This window comes from Egretta garzetta, unplaced genomic scaffold (genome assembly GCF_000687185.1).
Source record: "Egretta garzetta isolate BGI_Z169 unplaced genomic scaffold, ASM68718v1 scaffold448, whole genome shotgun sequence".
NCBI classification, from domain to species: Eukaryota; Metazoa; Chordata; class Aves; order Pelecaniformes; family Ardeidae; genus Egretta; species Egretta garzetta.
Window position 1 is genome coordinate 409,178 of NW_009260497.1, and position 15,793 is coordinate 424,970.

A 15,793-nucleotide genomic window follows, 5' to 3' on the forward strand; every position below is an offset into this window, starting at 1 on the left:
AGTAATGGAGCCAAACAGTTGCTTTTTGAATTATGGCTGCAAACAGTTCCTAGAGTGAAGAGGGTGAGATTAGGACCAGGCTTTTGGTATCACCACTTTATCAGTATGCAGTAAACTCTGCATTGTGGAACTGCAGTGATAATGTGTTGGTCTGATGTGTGCAGATTGTGGGTAGAGAGGAGGTGAAAAGGCTGCTTTCAGCTGTACATATTTGAAGATGCTGAATTTCCTCAATAAATAGGAAGGGAGGAACGCAGGAGCCCCTCAGCTTCTTGTCTTCCTTGCTGCAGCCTGGACACACCCACAGATGTAGGATGTGTTAGACTGGGAGAATGGAGACGAGGCTTCTAGCAAGCTGCAGCTGCTTGTAGTCCATCGATCTATGTAGATTCGATCTACAGCAGCTAGGACACAGGTGTTGTTCTAGGTCATCCATTTTGCCAAGAGACACACATTGCCCCTAAACTGTGTGGCTGGACCAAAGAGCATGAGCTACAGCTCAGCTGCCAGCAGACCAGGAAATTGCTTTACAGCCTGTGTGTGTACATGGCAAAGTCAGTGAGTAGCAGCTGATGAACAGCATGTGTCCTGGAACTGAGGTTCTGCCTTGTGTACCTTAAATACTGGCTGTGTTTTTTCTCTAACAGATGGACCCTTCTAGTGTCCCTCTTCTGGCGTGGCACTTTGTGGCTGTACAGAACTCTGTGAACCCCATGCTTGCATTTTGTCGAGGAGATGTTGTTCATTTTCTTCTGGTATGCCTTGGATGTTTTACACTGCTTTTCAGATAGTCTTATTCACATATTGAGTTGACTGAGCCTCTCTATGATATATGTGCATGCTAGGGATGTCTGCAGCTTGCAACCAGCTGGTAGAACAAACCTGTTGGTCATCGCAGTGGTGCCCTTCCCCGAGAATCTGGAGACATGAACTTTATGTGTTCTAGAAGGGTTGATTTGCAGTTTATCTCATTTCTGCTGGAGGTAGAAGAATGTGGATTGTTTTCAGGGAGATCACATGAATTTGAGATACCATTTTATTTTTTTGCTTTAAAACATGAGTCTGGAAAAAACTTATATAAACCACTAAGAGACAACAGCTTTCAGGTCCTGTTGGCATGTGGCTTTAGGGCGTGCTGCTTTTCCTATTCAGATCTGCAGAAGTTACACATGCAGACATGGTTGGTTGAAGATGATTTCATGTCTGATTTCGGTACGAGAGCAGTACCTAGGTGTCAGAAAATCTGGCATTTTGGCTCTGGAATGCTAAGTTTGTTTTCCAGCTCTGCTATCATCTTGGACCTTAAGCTTTGCTCAGGCACACAGTCATTGTGTTGTCTGGATTGAATCCTCCTTCTCCTCTATCTTCTCTCTTGGTAAACTTTTGGAGAATGAAAAGGGTGTATGTTTAAGCCTGTCTTGCTGGAGATGTCTGTGCATGCAATAGCACGAGCATCTGCACAGGTACCCAGCTCAGCTATGGCCAGTGGTGCTGCTCTGCTTATAGGTTACTAAACAGCAGCCATGTTACCTGAATTCAGGTCCCTCTTGCTGTACTTCAAATTGTCAAAATGTAAAAAACCCCTTATTTTTCTTTGCCGAATGCTTTTTTTAATGATGATGAATTAAAGCCAGTTTCACATTAGCATTCTGTAGTTCTGACTTTTATGAACAGAAAGCACAGTAGTTCCTGCATGGGATGAGAGAGAACCCTTGACTGGGAGTTGTCATGCAACATCTCCCTTCAATTCAATAGTCCAGTGGGGCTGAGCCCCTTGGAAGTCAGTGAGTGAGGATCAGTCCTTCTCCTGTGCTCTCTGTACGAATGCTGGAGGTTTGCCCCCCTTGCAGAAACTGAGATTCTGCTGAAGAAGGTTTTTGACTTTGTCAGCCTTGTCCAATTTCTCTTTTAGGTAAAGAGGGATGATACTGGTGCAATACACGTCACTAAGCAGAGGCAGCTTCATTTACACTATGACCTCATCAACTTTACTGTAAGTCTCAATGCTATACAATGGTTAATTTTTTTTGCACAAGTTTTCTTGTAAACATATCTCAGTAGCCCTTAGTTCTATACCATTGGCTTTACAAAAGTAGCATAAGGAGTGGCTGTGTTTATCTGGGACTAACTAACTGAAAATCTCCTTAAGCTTGGGACTGAGTGGAAAACCAGCACAGGTGAAATAGCAAGTGGTAGCTAAAGGATAAAAAATTAGTAGCGTGGAGGCAACAATACTGCCCTTTCTTGGGAAGGAGGGGTAGGCTTGTTGAGGAAGTATTTTCAAGAGCCAGAGAGAATCTGGCAAGAAAGATTTTTATTCTGTATTCTCACTAAAAAGTATGCAAACTTCTGTGTAATTGGCTCAGTAAAATTCTGGTGTTTCCATATCTGAGTGCTTGTTAAAGCACCATAATTGTTTGATGTTTTCAACAAAAAAAAATTGTTCAACTCTAAAACACATTTACAGAATATGAGTAAAACATGAAAGTCCAAAATACCAAGATGGACATCCACATCAGCTGGAATTTGAAGTTTGTTAACAAATATGTTTGGCTGTTTAAAAAAAAAAAAATTGTAAAAGCAGCCAAAAAAGCCTTTTTATTTGCAGGGCTTTGAACTTAAAAGTAGAAGCTGCAGAATATAAATGACAAGCTTTGAGTTAAACTTAGATGTACTATTTATCTTTTCAATGCCTCCTGATGCCATATTTACCTCCTAAGGGATTTGAGAACAGATATTGTAGTAGTCTCTGTTTTGAGACCTTTGGATAGAGCATAAATAGTGCACCAAGGACAAGGACTCTGGTGGGTTGCCATTTGTCTGCAGGTGTTTTCTGTGAAGAAGGTTCCTTGTAATTTTTCTCGGTGTTAAAGCTGGTACCGCAGAAGGACCCTCCCTATCCTTACCTTTGGAGTTAAGCATGGGTGCTGTTGTGAAATGACCATGTGTATAGTTACAAAGCTACTAGCCATCCTAGAGCCTCCAGTACTGGTACTCAGGGATACGGCCAGAGCCTGTTTAATTGGCCTCTAATTGTGTATGCATTGCTGAAATCTGTGGTTTATTGTTTTTTCAGTGGATAAACTCACGGACAGCAGTGCTTCTGGACAGTGTGGAGAAGCTGCACGTTATAGATCGTCAGACACAGGAGGAGCTGGAGACCATAGAGATCTCAGAAGTTCAGCTAGTCTACAACAGCAGCCACTTCAAATCGCTGGCTACAGGAGGCAACGTCAGTGAAGCCCTGGTAGGCACAAAATGACCTGCTTGTGTTAGCTATCTCCATTTCAGATATACCCTAAGTGGAAGCCTGGGGCTTTAGAAAAAAGCCATTTTGAAGCATCTCAGAAATCATACATGATGTTGATGTGGCCAACTAACAGAGAGTTCACATTTCTTTTCGTGCGTTGATGTTTTCAGGAGCTGCTCTTAAGGTACCAAGCTTTGGAATACTCTGTACAGGAAAAAAGCTGATGTGCTTTATTCTTCAAGAGATTTCTATAGACTTTTTCATATGCCACAAATGCTCTGCTGTAGCAGTCCCTGTGCAGTACACATGTTCCCTGCCCTTGTTGTGCTGGGGTAGAGAGAATGAAACATAGTACCTCTGCTTGTAGGTACTAGGCTTCTTTCTTGTTTGAAGTAAAAAACAAAACCATCCATACTAGTGGAAGTTGCAACACTTCAAACATTGTGCTTTCTACTTTTTCCCCTTTTGTTTATTTGTTTTTCTTTTATTTTGACTTTCAAGCTTGTTGTTTATTTTTTTTGGACCCTGGCCCATGTGGTGTCTGGACGTGTTTTTTTCCTGAAGTAGGTGTTAATTTCAGTGGCTCCTGATAGCTCCTGTAACCCACCAGTGCCTTCTGCAGTAGACTCTCCTTGATGTGGTATTCGTATTGCCATAGCGTTGTGGAAGTTTTTTTAAAGCCATGGTTGTGAGACAAGTTATTGCTTTCAGTAGAAAATCACTTTCTCTGTTTTGGAAACAGTTTGCCAAGAGGGTGTGTAGGCAAGGGCCTTCCATCCTTGCATTCAAGCCTCCCGATGCTTCACCAGAGACAGCCCAGGGATTCTGAAAGTCCACAGCTGGACGATATGGTTCCTACTCAGTTCTGCTATAGCCCTGTGAGACTTGCTGGCCCAAACAAGTAGCAGAAGGCTTATGTGGGTCTGTAGTTTGGATCTGCAATTTCCAGCCCAGCATATGGTTGTGACTTAGCTCCACAAGTCCAAGGAGAAGTGCCTTCAATGCAGGATGGCAGAGTTTCATAAAAAACACACCTCTGTCATGGTTCCCTTTGCGCACCAGGGAACAGAGTGCTTCTTCCAGTCTGAGTGGCCGGAGCTATGAGGAGATTTTGCAGCCTTTAGATCTGCATAGCTACTTCTTATCTGGCTCTCACTGCTGTATCTGCTTCACACTGCTAGCATTGCTGCCATTCCTTCTGCTGCCAGTGCATATTGAGGAAGAGAGTCAGAAGGTGGAGTCTAGTCTTAGGTTAGCTTACGTACTGCCTGCCGCATGATCTGGAATTGCCAGGCACAACCTCATATAGCTAGAGATTGACACTAAGGTGGTATACGAGCTCTCCTTGCTAGAACATGTCATTATTCAGAGTCTTTCAGTCAGTTCCAGAAACTCTGCAGTGTCCTGTGGGGACTTATGGTGACTACCATTAAAGCCAGAGACACGTGGCTTGAAAAATGGGTGGGCCTGAATAAGTGCTTCCTGTTAAATTTATAAGTCTAGAAGTGACACAGGCTCACAGACTGTAAGTGGCAGATGAGATCTGAAGCCTGTAATGCCATTTTGAAATACTGAGGTTATGAAGCAGGCAGTCTCCCTGTGTTTCAGTAGGAATTACAAGACACCCTGTTCCCCAGCACTTTAAGCTGCATTCACAAGCAGGAAGGAGTGACAGCAGAGCTTTTTTACTTACTACTGCCCAGCAATCTGTGTTCTCTCCCAGTCTTCATTTTGATTTCTGAATTACAAAGTGTCTCTGAAGTTCAAGTGTGTATATGTTTCTTAGGAAATTTTACGAAAACAAAAAGCAGGTTTATTTGCATTTAATTTTTCTCCCTGTAGGCATTGGTTGGAGAGAAAGCTTGTTATCAGTCCATCAGCAGCTGTGGTGGTCAGATCTTTTACCTGGGAACTAAGGTAATTGTGGGGAGTTTTTAATAAAAATACGGGGTGTTCACTGTTGATGGTAGCTCATCTTCTGGCGAAGGGCAATTTTTTATTCTATGGAGATGTGAATCAGGGATAGGTTCTTTGTGCATTTATGTTGAGGGATTAAAGAAATGTGCAATAATTTGGTTTTAGCCAAGGTCTGGGCTAAGTGAGACTTTGTCATAGTTTCACAGTATCCTGGTTCATGCTGCTTCAGGGTAGGCTTAGCACTATTTACTGACATCTCTGTCCTAAGCTTCAGTTTCTCTGTCCTAAATGTGCCAGTGAGTACACAGAAGAAAAAAAGACAGCAGGGAAAACTAGACTCTATTGCATGGAATGATAAAAGGAATATCCTATTCACTTTTCCTATCCAGCAGTGCAGGCTGTCTGTGAAAAGGCAGAGAGAGGTGGCCTAGAGGATTAGGACGGCATGGGGAAGTAGGGGAAGAAGTGAGGGATGGTATCTTGGAGCAGATGGGTTGTAAAGACATGGGAAAGATGTTTACTCTTGAATATAAACATACAATTTATGCCCGCCGTGCCAAGCTTGAGGGTTGCTTAGCTTCAGCTGTAGCAGCATGCTCTGGTGTGTCTGTGGGATACTACAAGCTACATGAGCAACTTCAGTAAATAACTTAATAACTTTTTTTCTTTTCTAGTCTGTTCACGTCATGACATTGAGAAGCTGGAGAGAGGTATGTTGAGAGAAAAACTGTGCAGCTTAGGTTCAAATTGTTTAAATATAGCTTTCCGTGGTGGGATGCTGTGGGACTCCTGCTTGCATAAACTTGCAGGCTGAATGGAGACCTTGTTCTGCCAAACAAGACATAATGCCTTGCCATGTTTCAGCTTCTGTTAACAAGACAGAGTTAGTGCAATGTATGACTTTGGAGGACTGTGTAAGTGTAAGCCTCCTGTCTGCCAGATAAGCATACAGGGGTGGAAGAAAAGCTGGTTCATTGTATTTTGTCTCCAGCAACTTCAGGAGCTACATCGTAAAATCCATCAAAGGCTGCCTAGAAAGTTCATTGGATTTTAGAGCCCTGTTTCTGTTGGTAGAAGATTTTTTTTGGAACATCATTTCTCTGACAGCTGAAACCCTAGCAATTGCCACATTAAAGTTCTTAGTGATCTATTTATGCCTATTTATTCCTCAGTTGTTCTTTTCACTTGAGTTAAACAGCAGTTTTTCCTTTCTGGATCATCACAGTATGTTTATTCAGTGTATGCATGTTCTCTCTCAGACTTTGTTTTGCAAGGTTAAGAAAGCTCTTTCCTCATCCTCTTGTAAGATTACCTTCCCATTTCTTTCTTTTTTCATAGTCACAGTTCTCTGCACCTCCTTTGCGCTCAGTTTCTTGAACATAGGTAAACGCTTTGGCGCGTATTACTCTGGGTAGGGTCGTATAAGTGCCATGCACAATGTCACCTCTTCTTCACTGTCTCTACTAGAAATGCCGTTCCTCATGCGTCCTCAGGTCTCATTTTGCTCTCCCTTTGGCTACATGATATCAGTGGCTTGTGGCACTCTGGAGATTCACTGGTACCCCACAGCCAAACTCTGATTTCTGCTATAAGTTTCTTGTACCATTATATTGCGTCATATTTCTATTACCGAGCTTTAGGGGTAATCCTATTCTGTTTGCCTTTCTGGTCTGCTGTCTCACATCACTTGTTGACAGTTGGTCATCGGCAAACTTCATTAGTAAATTCAGTTTATGACAAGTTAGTTGACCAAATCATTATGTAGAAGAGGGCTTCAAGGCTGATTCTCAAGGAACTCCGATAGTAATTTCTTTCCAGTCTCACATTTCTCCTTTAAGCAGTGACCTTCGCTATTTTTCCTTTTACCTGCTTTACAGTTCTTGTACTTATCCGTGATTATAAGCTCATCCATGTGACATTGTATCAGGACCTTTAATAAATTATGAATGGTTCAGGTCTACTGAACTTTTATACAGTTGCTGCTTTTAGTTACCAAGGTTGCTTTCCTCTGCTTGTTTTCCCTTCAGCCATTCACTACTGACTTTGGTTTAGTAAACTGTTAATGAAAAGTCTTGTTTTGACCCATGATTTCGTGTACTGGTTTTCCTAGAATTCAGAAGTCAATCACAACTTACACACTCTGAGCCAACCACCTTCTAAATTGCTGTATGGTTTCTGTTGTGCTGCAGGCCTCTTTATTGTAGGGGACTTACTCAAGAGTTGTAATTGAGCGTGTGGGGGAGTAGGGTGTGAAACTGAGAGCTCCTGCTGCAGTACAGAATGCTGGTGTGAGACTCAGAATCTCTCTTCTCTCAAACAGCACTTCAACACTTTGATCTAACATACCAAGACTAGTGGGTCTCGACCTTGCATACTAATAATTCCTTAAAGCAGAAAAGACTTGTGATCTGCTTCAATGCTTGTTGACTGTGAGCTCAGGAGAAAATAAAGGGTAGGATGAGTACACCTGTATGCTGAAAACATGGCAGGTGTTTTGTTGTGCTCTAAGTGATGAGGCAAGGATAGGGAATGGAACATTTCTATTCTTTGTCATTGTAGACACTCGCTGATGCTGTGGGTCTTCATCCATCAAGCATCGGACCTAAAATGTAGCCCACAACGACTTGATATACTGGGCCCTGACATTTCTTAGTGTTTTTTAATTGTCCACCAGCAAATGTACATATGAGAGAAACTTCTTCAGATACTGTCCTTTACTGCAATGTCTTGAGAGCTTCTGAGGTTTCCTGTCCCCTTGCTGTCAGGGATCATGACCCACTACTAGGAAATGCTGATCTTAAATTGGGAAGGATCATCTTTTCTGTAATACTAAGGTCCAATATTACTTGTTCTTTTAGAGAGTTGACCACCTTCTGAAACAAGAGCGTCTCACTGATGCCCTGGCTCTAGCTTGGTCTTTTTATGAAGGTAAAGCAAAGGCTGTAGTAGGTAAGTTTGGGTTTGGTGTTTTGGTTTTTTTTTTATTGAAGCCACTAGGGGAAAGTTTTAAACCTATGCATGTACAGAAATCACCTTTTCAGAGGAAAAAAAAAGAAGGAAGAGAATTGAATTGAAGAAGAGAAAGTAGGATGTGGTGCTTTGGGTTAGGCAGAAAAACCACCTTTATATGGATTGTTTTGATAAAGTCATAGTCCCTTTAGCAGCCTGCTGTTTTCAAATGAAAGTCAGACTTGGTCTGTGTTGTGACTCCTATCTGTTGTCACTTTGCCATGAAGGAGGTGGATCCAGGTGTTGAATATTTAGCCTGCTAAAATATTCCTGAAGGTCATGTGTGACCTTTAGGTAATTTTCAGTGTGATGTTCTGTCAGCTCTGCCAAACAGGTACCTTCATTCAGGTCACCTGTGACTCTATGACTGACTCAAAGAACTGCTGGGTTTTTGCACCACATATCCTATGAAAGAGGATGCATTGTGAGCACTTAGCTTGTTATGATAAACACATCAATTATGCCAGAAACTGCCACTTGGATGGTCTGATTTGGACTGGACACATTGTCTTTTCGGCAAATAACTTCTGACGGTTTTGGCAGATGAGACTCAAGTTCTCAGGATAAGATCCTCCTGCTGTGAAATTGCTAGTATATGATGATGTGTCTCATTTTAATGCATGGATATAATGCAATTAAGCAGATAGTTTTTCAGTATTCAAAGAATTACTGTCTTTTTGAGTTGGCATTTAAGAATTTGTTTCCCTTATAGTGCACTTAATTCAGCTTGTTTGCATCAAGGCTTCCTCTATCAAGTAGCCTCATGTACACAGTCTTGGTGACAGCCCTCCGTTAATTGTTCTCTCCATGTTAAACAGCACTCGCATCTGTTCTTCCCATTCCTGTGCTGGAACAGTCTTTACATTGGGAGAATAAGCTCTTCAGAAGAAGAGTGGGCTAAAAGCAGAAGACAAAATTGTGTATTTAGATATCCTGACCTCTGCATTTCTGAACTGTGGGATTTTTATATTTCCACTGGTAGCTGAGATGAGAAAAGCTTCATTTCCCCTCACCCCCTTATTTTTTCTAGGCTTGTCTGGGGACACAAGCAAGCGGAAAGCAGTCATTGCAGACAGAGTGAGTCACTGATCTCTTCCTAACTGGATTTTCATGTATGCTGATGTGTTACTAACTGTGTTTCTGGAAGGAGTGGCTTCTGTCCTCCAGAAGTTAATCCAACTATCTCTAGAACGTGTATGTCTGCCTCTCTTGTTAAGACTGTGAACAGGATTTTAGAAGAGACTTGGAAATACCTTTTGGGTAAAGGTGGGGATAAAATCTGCAGCATTAGCAAATCAAAACATGATACTATCATCCAGGCCTTGAGATTTCTGGTCCCCTCACAGTGGAGAGAAACCTTTTTTGTAGGTAGCTCCAGAGTGTCCTGACCTTTGGTTGGCAAGTGTCCATCAGTGTGTAACTTGTTGACTCTCAGGATGGAAACTTGGCTCCATGTGTACATGGAATAAACTCGTCAACTGATCCTGTTCAGTTATAGGAACCTTTTTCTGGGAAGGGTGTGCTTAAAATACACAATTGTTGCAATAATTATTCAGCTATACTTTGTTCTTTGTATATATTTTATTTGCAGGTAAATAAGTTTTGCTGTTTAAAATACTAAACTTAAGCTTTGGGTTAAAACATGGCCCTGATGTGCCTTGTGCTTCAGGATGTGTTCATCTGCCTGAAAATTTGCTGGCAGACTGACTGCCCAGTTTCTTCGTCAGTTAAAGTTAGTGTAGGCCTTCAGTATCCCACTGGGCCACTTCTGCACCGTGTCAGGCTATTGTCTCTTGGCAGCCTCTTTCCTCTTCTCCTTCCTGCCCACAGTAGTTCATACCCAAAATGGGACAACAGAGTGCTGCCAACCCCCAAGTCAGTCTATTAAATGTGCTACCAAGTAGGGCCTCTAGTGTAGGATTTGAATGAATTTTCTTGTTTATTGTAATTCAGATGGTTGAAATCCTTCTCCATTACACTGATCGGACTTTGAAGAAATGTCCTGACCAAGGAAAAATCCAAGTTATGGAGCAACATTTTCAGGTATGGTGCTCCAGAGGACTCTTACGTAGATTTCTCATTTTTTTTTAACTAGACTTTGCTTTGCTTTGCAAAAATGACTTGTCATTTTTTGAAAAATGATGCTGTGTTTCACCTGAACTCTCACCTCTGTCGTATGCACTAATGAAATCAAGACTTAGTCATGGCTAGGCGGCAGAGCAGAACCTGTCCACCCTCTGTACCCTATAGAGGTGTGACTAGTGTTTTTCTCCATATAAACCAGACAGGAAAACCTGTAACTGCGCCAGCTACCAGCTGATTCAAATAACTCATTGATTCTGCTCTGAATTGGCCAGGCTTCATTTTGTGCTCTGCAGGATGTGCTATTTGGCAGGAGTTTTGTCAGTCCCTACAGCTTTTTTATGTTTCTTCCACAGGACGTGGTGCCTGTCATAGTTGATTACTGTCTCTTACTCCAGCGCACGTAAGTCTGAGTTTGCAAGCCTGTCTCCCGAGGCAGACCACCAACCCATGTCGTTCTGAGTGCTGTCTCCTGTAATATCACATGGTTTAGAGGAATCGTATCACATCATCATCATATCATATATCACATCACAGTTTAGAGCAATGCTTAAAAATTATACTAAAGTCAGGATACTCAGTAATCAAAGAAAAGCATGTCTTAAATTTTCATTGATGTGTTGAGGAAGAAAAGTTTACTTCAAACTGTTTCTCCCACACCATCCCCTTAAGAAAGAAGCAGCTGCCTTGATATTTTTCTGTCATGTTTCCCTTCTGACAGCAGGTTTTTTGCTGCATCATCCATAGCCGATTTATTTTGTGTAGCTGCCTGTAACTTGCGTCAGCGTAGGAGCTGAACAGGGCATTCAGCTCCTGAGCTTGAGAAATACAGAGAAAACTGAGTTTCATTTGGAGCCCTCAGAAAGTAGATAAGCAAGGAGATTTTATTAAGATTATTTAATAACTAAACACTTCTTTCCTCCTAGGGATCTATTATTTAACCAGGTATATGATAAGATGAGTGAGAATTCTGTAGCTAAAGGCATCTTTCTGGAGTGCTTGGAGCCATATATCTTAAGTGATAAGCTGATGGGAATCACAGCTCAAGTGATGAAAGACTTGCTGCTTCACTTCCAAGACAAGAACAGGTTGGAAAATTTGGAAGCCTGCATTGTGCATATGGATATCACCAGCTTAGACATACAGCAGGTAATGTACTGCACAGTGTATTGAGTTCCTCTGAATAAATGACAACATCCCCACAGATAAGACCTACATAGTCCAAACCATTCATGCCTTTTGGTCATTAATTTGTAACAGAGCTTAGCCCTGTGTCCCTGGGATCAAATTCAATGAATATGGGAATTATTTAGCATGGCTGTGTCCATCCTGTAACATGTGTGCTCCTATAAACATGTTTTGCCTACCCAATTTGTGTACTAGCATAGGTTATTGCATCAGCAGCTGAATGTGTTGGAAACTACTAGTCCGTCAGGATTAGTCTGATACTCACAATCAGTCTTTCCTGTTTTGAGCGCCTTCCCTAACATCAAAGGCTGCAGGGGCCCAAAAAACTGGAGTTGTGTTTGTCAGTCTGCCAGCCTGCTTGGCTCAGGTGCTTGCTCTTGCATGACAAAGTTAGTGGAGCAAGGAGGTCTTCCTGCTGGGTAGTCCTGTTTTCCTTGGCCAGTTTTTATTCCCACAGCATGGCTTTCCATTCCAAGGAGGGGAACTGCTTGGGAACTTGACTAAATGATTCGCTAACCCAACCAAAAGGCAAACTAGTGCAATCAGGAGTTTTGAAGAACTGACGTGGTTTGTTTTTTTTAATTATTCCTTACCCTTATGCAGGTTATGAATGTTAGAATCTTAACAGCTAGATTCCATATTTGCTGCATGAGCAATAAACCTGATACTCCCTTTGGGGATTGGGATCCTTGCAGAGACTAGTTCTGCAAGTGGAAGAAATTCTCATTCTGCTTTGAATCATGCTGTCAGATGATGCAAATGCAAGGACAGAGATTGTATGTGAGAGACTGGGGAATGAGAAAACCGGGAGGTAAGAGCAGCTGTATATCTGCATTGTGCTTTGTTTGCCTTGCAGGTAGTTCTTCTGTGCTGGGAAAACCATCTCTATGATGCCATGATCTATGTCTACAACAGTGGGATGAATGACTTCATTAGTCCCATGGAGGTAGGAAGGATGCTCAGTGCAGCAAAGTTGTTATTCGTGTGTTCAGCACACAGTCTTTCCAAGAAACAGCATTTAAAAACCAGTGTATTATCTTCTCATTCATCGTGTATATATTCTTGTTCTCATTTCAATGAAGAAAGCGTGTGTGGTATATGCAGTTTATTTGACTAGATGCAGTAGAGGAGAAAAGTAATTTATAATTGCTGTGCTTTAAAACACAAATTTCCCAGCTGAGGTAGCAATGCTTTGCAAAGTTAGAGCAGGAACTTCAGTCGTGTTAATAAATACAAAACAAAAGCAGCAGAAGAGAATAATATGATGATTTCAGGAGATTACATTGCAAAACTGCCTGCTAACAGCTTTGCTGCAGGTGTTGAGCCTGACCTATGTGGCATGACGTGCTGAGAAAGCAGCAACTTCCTGCACAGTGGGTTTAATGGGGGTGTGGGCGTTCTGCAACCACCTCATGCTTTTTTTTATTCATATTGTTTTTCCTCTGCTGACATAATAGTATATTAGTATGTATTAGTGTAATGGAAACAAAGGATGAACTTACCTGTGTACAGAATTCAGAAAAAAGGCTAGAAACGGTCCTTGCATTGAGGCAGGCTTTCTTCTTAGCACTTGAGTGTGATCTGTCAACAGTAAGCACAGGACTCGATATAATACTGTAACTGAAGACCTTGTTGCTGGCAATCCTGGAGAGGTGCCTGATCTAGCAATTGCTTTTGAAGCCTATAGCTATAACATCAAGATGCTTCATTATGGAGGCACTGCTAGTATTTTCTCAGTAGTGCTGAAATAGAGACCAGTTTTTAGCAGTTATAATCTCATCTGATTTTTCTCAGGAAGGAGACTCTTTAGGTGTTCATTACGTTAAAAAGGACTTGTGGAAGCCAAGTACTAGGTGTACGAGTACAAATAACTTTTTCTGCTTTCTAGAACTAAGTATTTAGAGGAGTCCTCATTCTACATACCCAAACTAGAGGCTCTCTGGTGACCCTGCTAGGTAGGCTAAAGCTTTGCATAATCTCTGGTGGCAGAAGATTCAGGAAGTGGGGCTGGTCAGTTATGCTCTGACTGTTACTTCTGGAATGACTGAACATGGCTTTTTTTTTTAGCATGGCCTGTGGTTAGGGTTAGATCTGATTGAACAAAGCCCGTTTTTTCATATGTCATAACATCAGCTGGGAAAAGCATCCTTTGCTGCATCTTGGTGTCCTCTGCACCTTTTAATTGTAAGACATGGTGAGAAAGCAGGGTTTCTGTAGGGAAGATGCCCCACTGATCTGCTTTAAAACCACGCAGATACTTTGCTTTGAGCTTTTCCAGCTGTTTGAGCACTGCCTTCTTTCTTATTACAGAAGCTGTTCAAAGTCATTGCTCCTCCACTGAATGCCGGGAAGTCTCTCACAGGTACAGATTTCTTTCCCTTTAAAGGTTTCTATAGTTTTGATAGTTGATGTTTTAAATATCTCTAGTCACTTCCAACAGAGGGATGCAAAAAGGCAATACATACACAATATAAGGGTCTTGGAGAACAGAAAGGTGTTCTGGTCTATTTACTGTATGTAAAGCTGCTTGTCTTACTGCGTGCAAAACTCTGCACGTGTCAGATGAGATGTTTTGCTAACAACTGAGGAAAAAAATTGCATCTCTGTATGTTGTCTTGTGAAGAAAAGGTGACAAATACTTTCTGTTTTGTAGATGAGCAGGTGGTGATGGGCAACAAGCTACTTGTATATATAAGGTAAGATCCTTTAGAAAGTGTGTGAGGTGTTGCATAGTGGTGGCACCAAATTTTTAACTCACTATAGTTGCATAATCTTACAGTGTATTTCAAGGTCTGAGAGATTGCATAAAATGGCAACGGCTACCTCGTACAGCTGACTTGGTTACAATGGCTTCTTGTTAACACATCGCATGAGTGGATAGGTAGGATGAAGCTGGAGACTTAGAGCTCAAGTTACTGCTGATATGCCAAGACCATGTCTTTATCTTTAGAATTTGGTTAGAGTGAGTTCTTTGTCCTGTGTGTGACACGGTGCTCCTTGAGCCGTGGCCTGAAAGCTGTATTTTAGCCCTTTCTGCCATGCCTTTTGGGATGGCTGTGCCCAGTTGCTGCTTACTGTTTCGCCTATCATTTGCAGGAGGGCATTCTGAGATTGCACAGTAGTGATTAATTGGTGAGTTCCTCCTTCTGGAATCTATTAAAGACCATGAACATTAGATTCTGCATTACTCCTGCTTCCTAAAATGCAAGAGTATAAAGATTTTTGTGAGAAATACTGAATTTCCCCATTACTTTTTTGCTGTGCAGATGCAAATTCATGCAGTGCATTGGCTTATCGTGAATTGACAGCAGTGCTGTCAGCAATGCTTGCTTTCGTGATTTACAAAATAAATTTGGCTTGTTTTAAGAGCATCCTGAAAACTAACTCAAAAAATACTGTTCTCCTCAATCTGTTTAACATCAGGATGCATTAAAAATGCCTTTCCCCTCCTTTTCTATAGCTGCTGCTTGGCAGGCCGTGCATATCCATTGGGTGATATTCCTCAAGATCTGGTGCCTTTGGTTAAAAATCAGGTGAGCAACCTTTCAGAAGGAAACTTTCCCATACAAGGTTTTTAGAAGAAGTTGTGTGTGTTTTATTTCATGGGTTTCTGATAGAAAACTATTATCAACCTGATAGCTTTACCCTTGTGATATGAGTATATGTCATTGTAAACACCAAATAAAATTTTAAAGAATGAAAGCAAACAGTGGTTGCAATCTGAACATTTAAACTTAATATTTTTCTTTCAGCTGTAAATTGGGGTGTGGGAACATAGAGTTCTTAGTGGCACTAATTTTGAATGGTTTTTTCCTTATTCTTTACCACAGAGTTACCAGAAATTTGCAGCTATCTCTTCTTTCTAAATTTGACTATGGCATGTCAAATATGGGAGAATCTTTCCCTGTTTTCAAGTGCATGTAACATGGGATTGATGGGAGTAGAAAGTGACATAACATCAAAGAACATTAACTAAATATTCCTTCCTCTATTTTGCTAAAAATTCAGTTTGTGGTGGAGTTTTCCTGCCTCAGATATTACACCTCTGGCCTCTTTGCACAGCCCAGTGTAAAGTTCAGCACAGTCATTTTCCACGATGAAGGTCCCATTAGATGCATTTCTGTCAGTTTTTGCCCTAGTATCGTGTCACCATATCTTCACCTCTGAGGCTTATCCAGTCTTAGGTATTCAGGACACACATGTGTCTGTCCTCTAGGTGTAATTTCCACGTGCAGGGTGAATATGTCTGCCCTGTTACTTAAATCCAGATCATGCATCTGCAGGTACTTAGTAAACGGGTGGAGCGTGCCATGACTGCTGAGTTAGGTAGGACTAAGCAGAGTTCAG

General features: G+C 41.6%; 1 protein-coding gene across 1 annotated transcript in view; it reads left to right on the top strand.

The window, feature by feature from the left end:
• VPS8 (VPS8 subunit of CORVET complex) overlaps positions 1-15,793 on the top strand; it is an 84,075-nt gene that overhangs the window by 20,641 nt on the left and 47,641 nt on the right. The window contains 14 exon segments of the mRNA XM_035899945.1: positions 619-755; positions 1,913-1,993; positions 3,077-3,247; positions 5,093-5,167; positions 5,842-5,877; positions 8,026-8,116; positions 9,207-9,253; positions 10,130-10,219; positions 10,615-10,661; positions 11,185-11,407; positions 12,303-12,392; positions 13,757-13,808; positions 14,100-14,142; positions 14,907-14,979. Coding sequence (XP_035755838.1) covers positions 619-755; positions 1,913-1,993; positions 3,077-3,247; positions 5,093-5,167; positions 5,842-5,877; positions 8,026-8,116; positions 9,207-9,253; positions 10,130-10,219; positions 10,615-10,661; positions 11,185-11,407; positions 12,303-12,392; positions 13,757-13,808; positions 14,100-14,142; positions 14,907-14,979 — 1,256 coding nt within the window.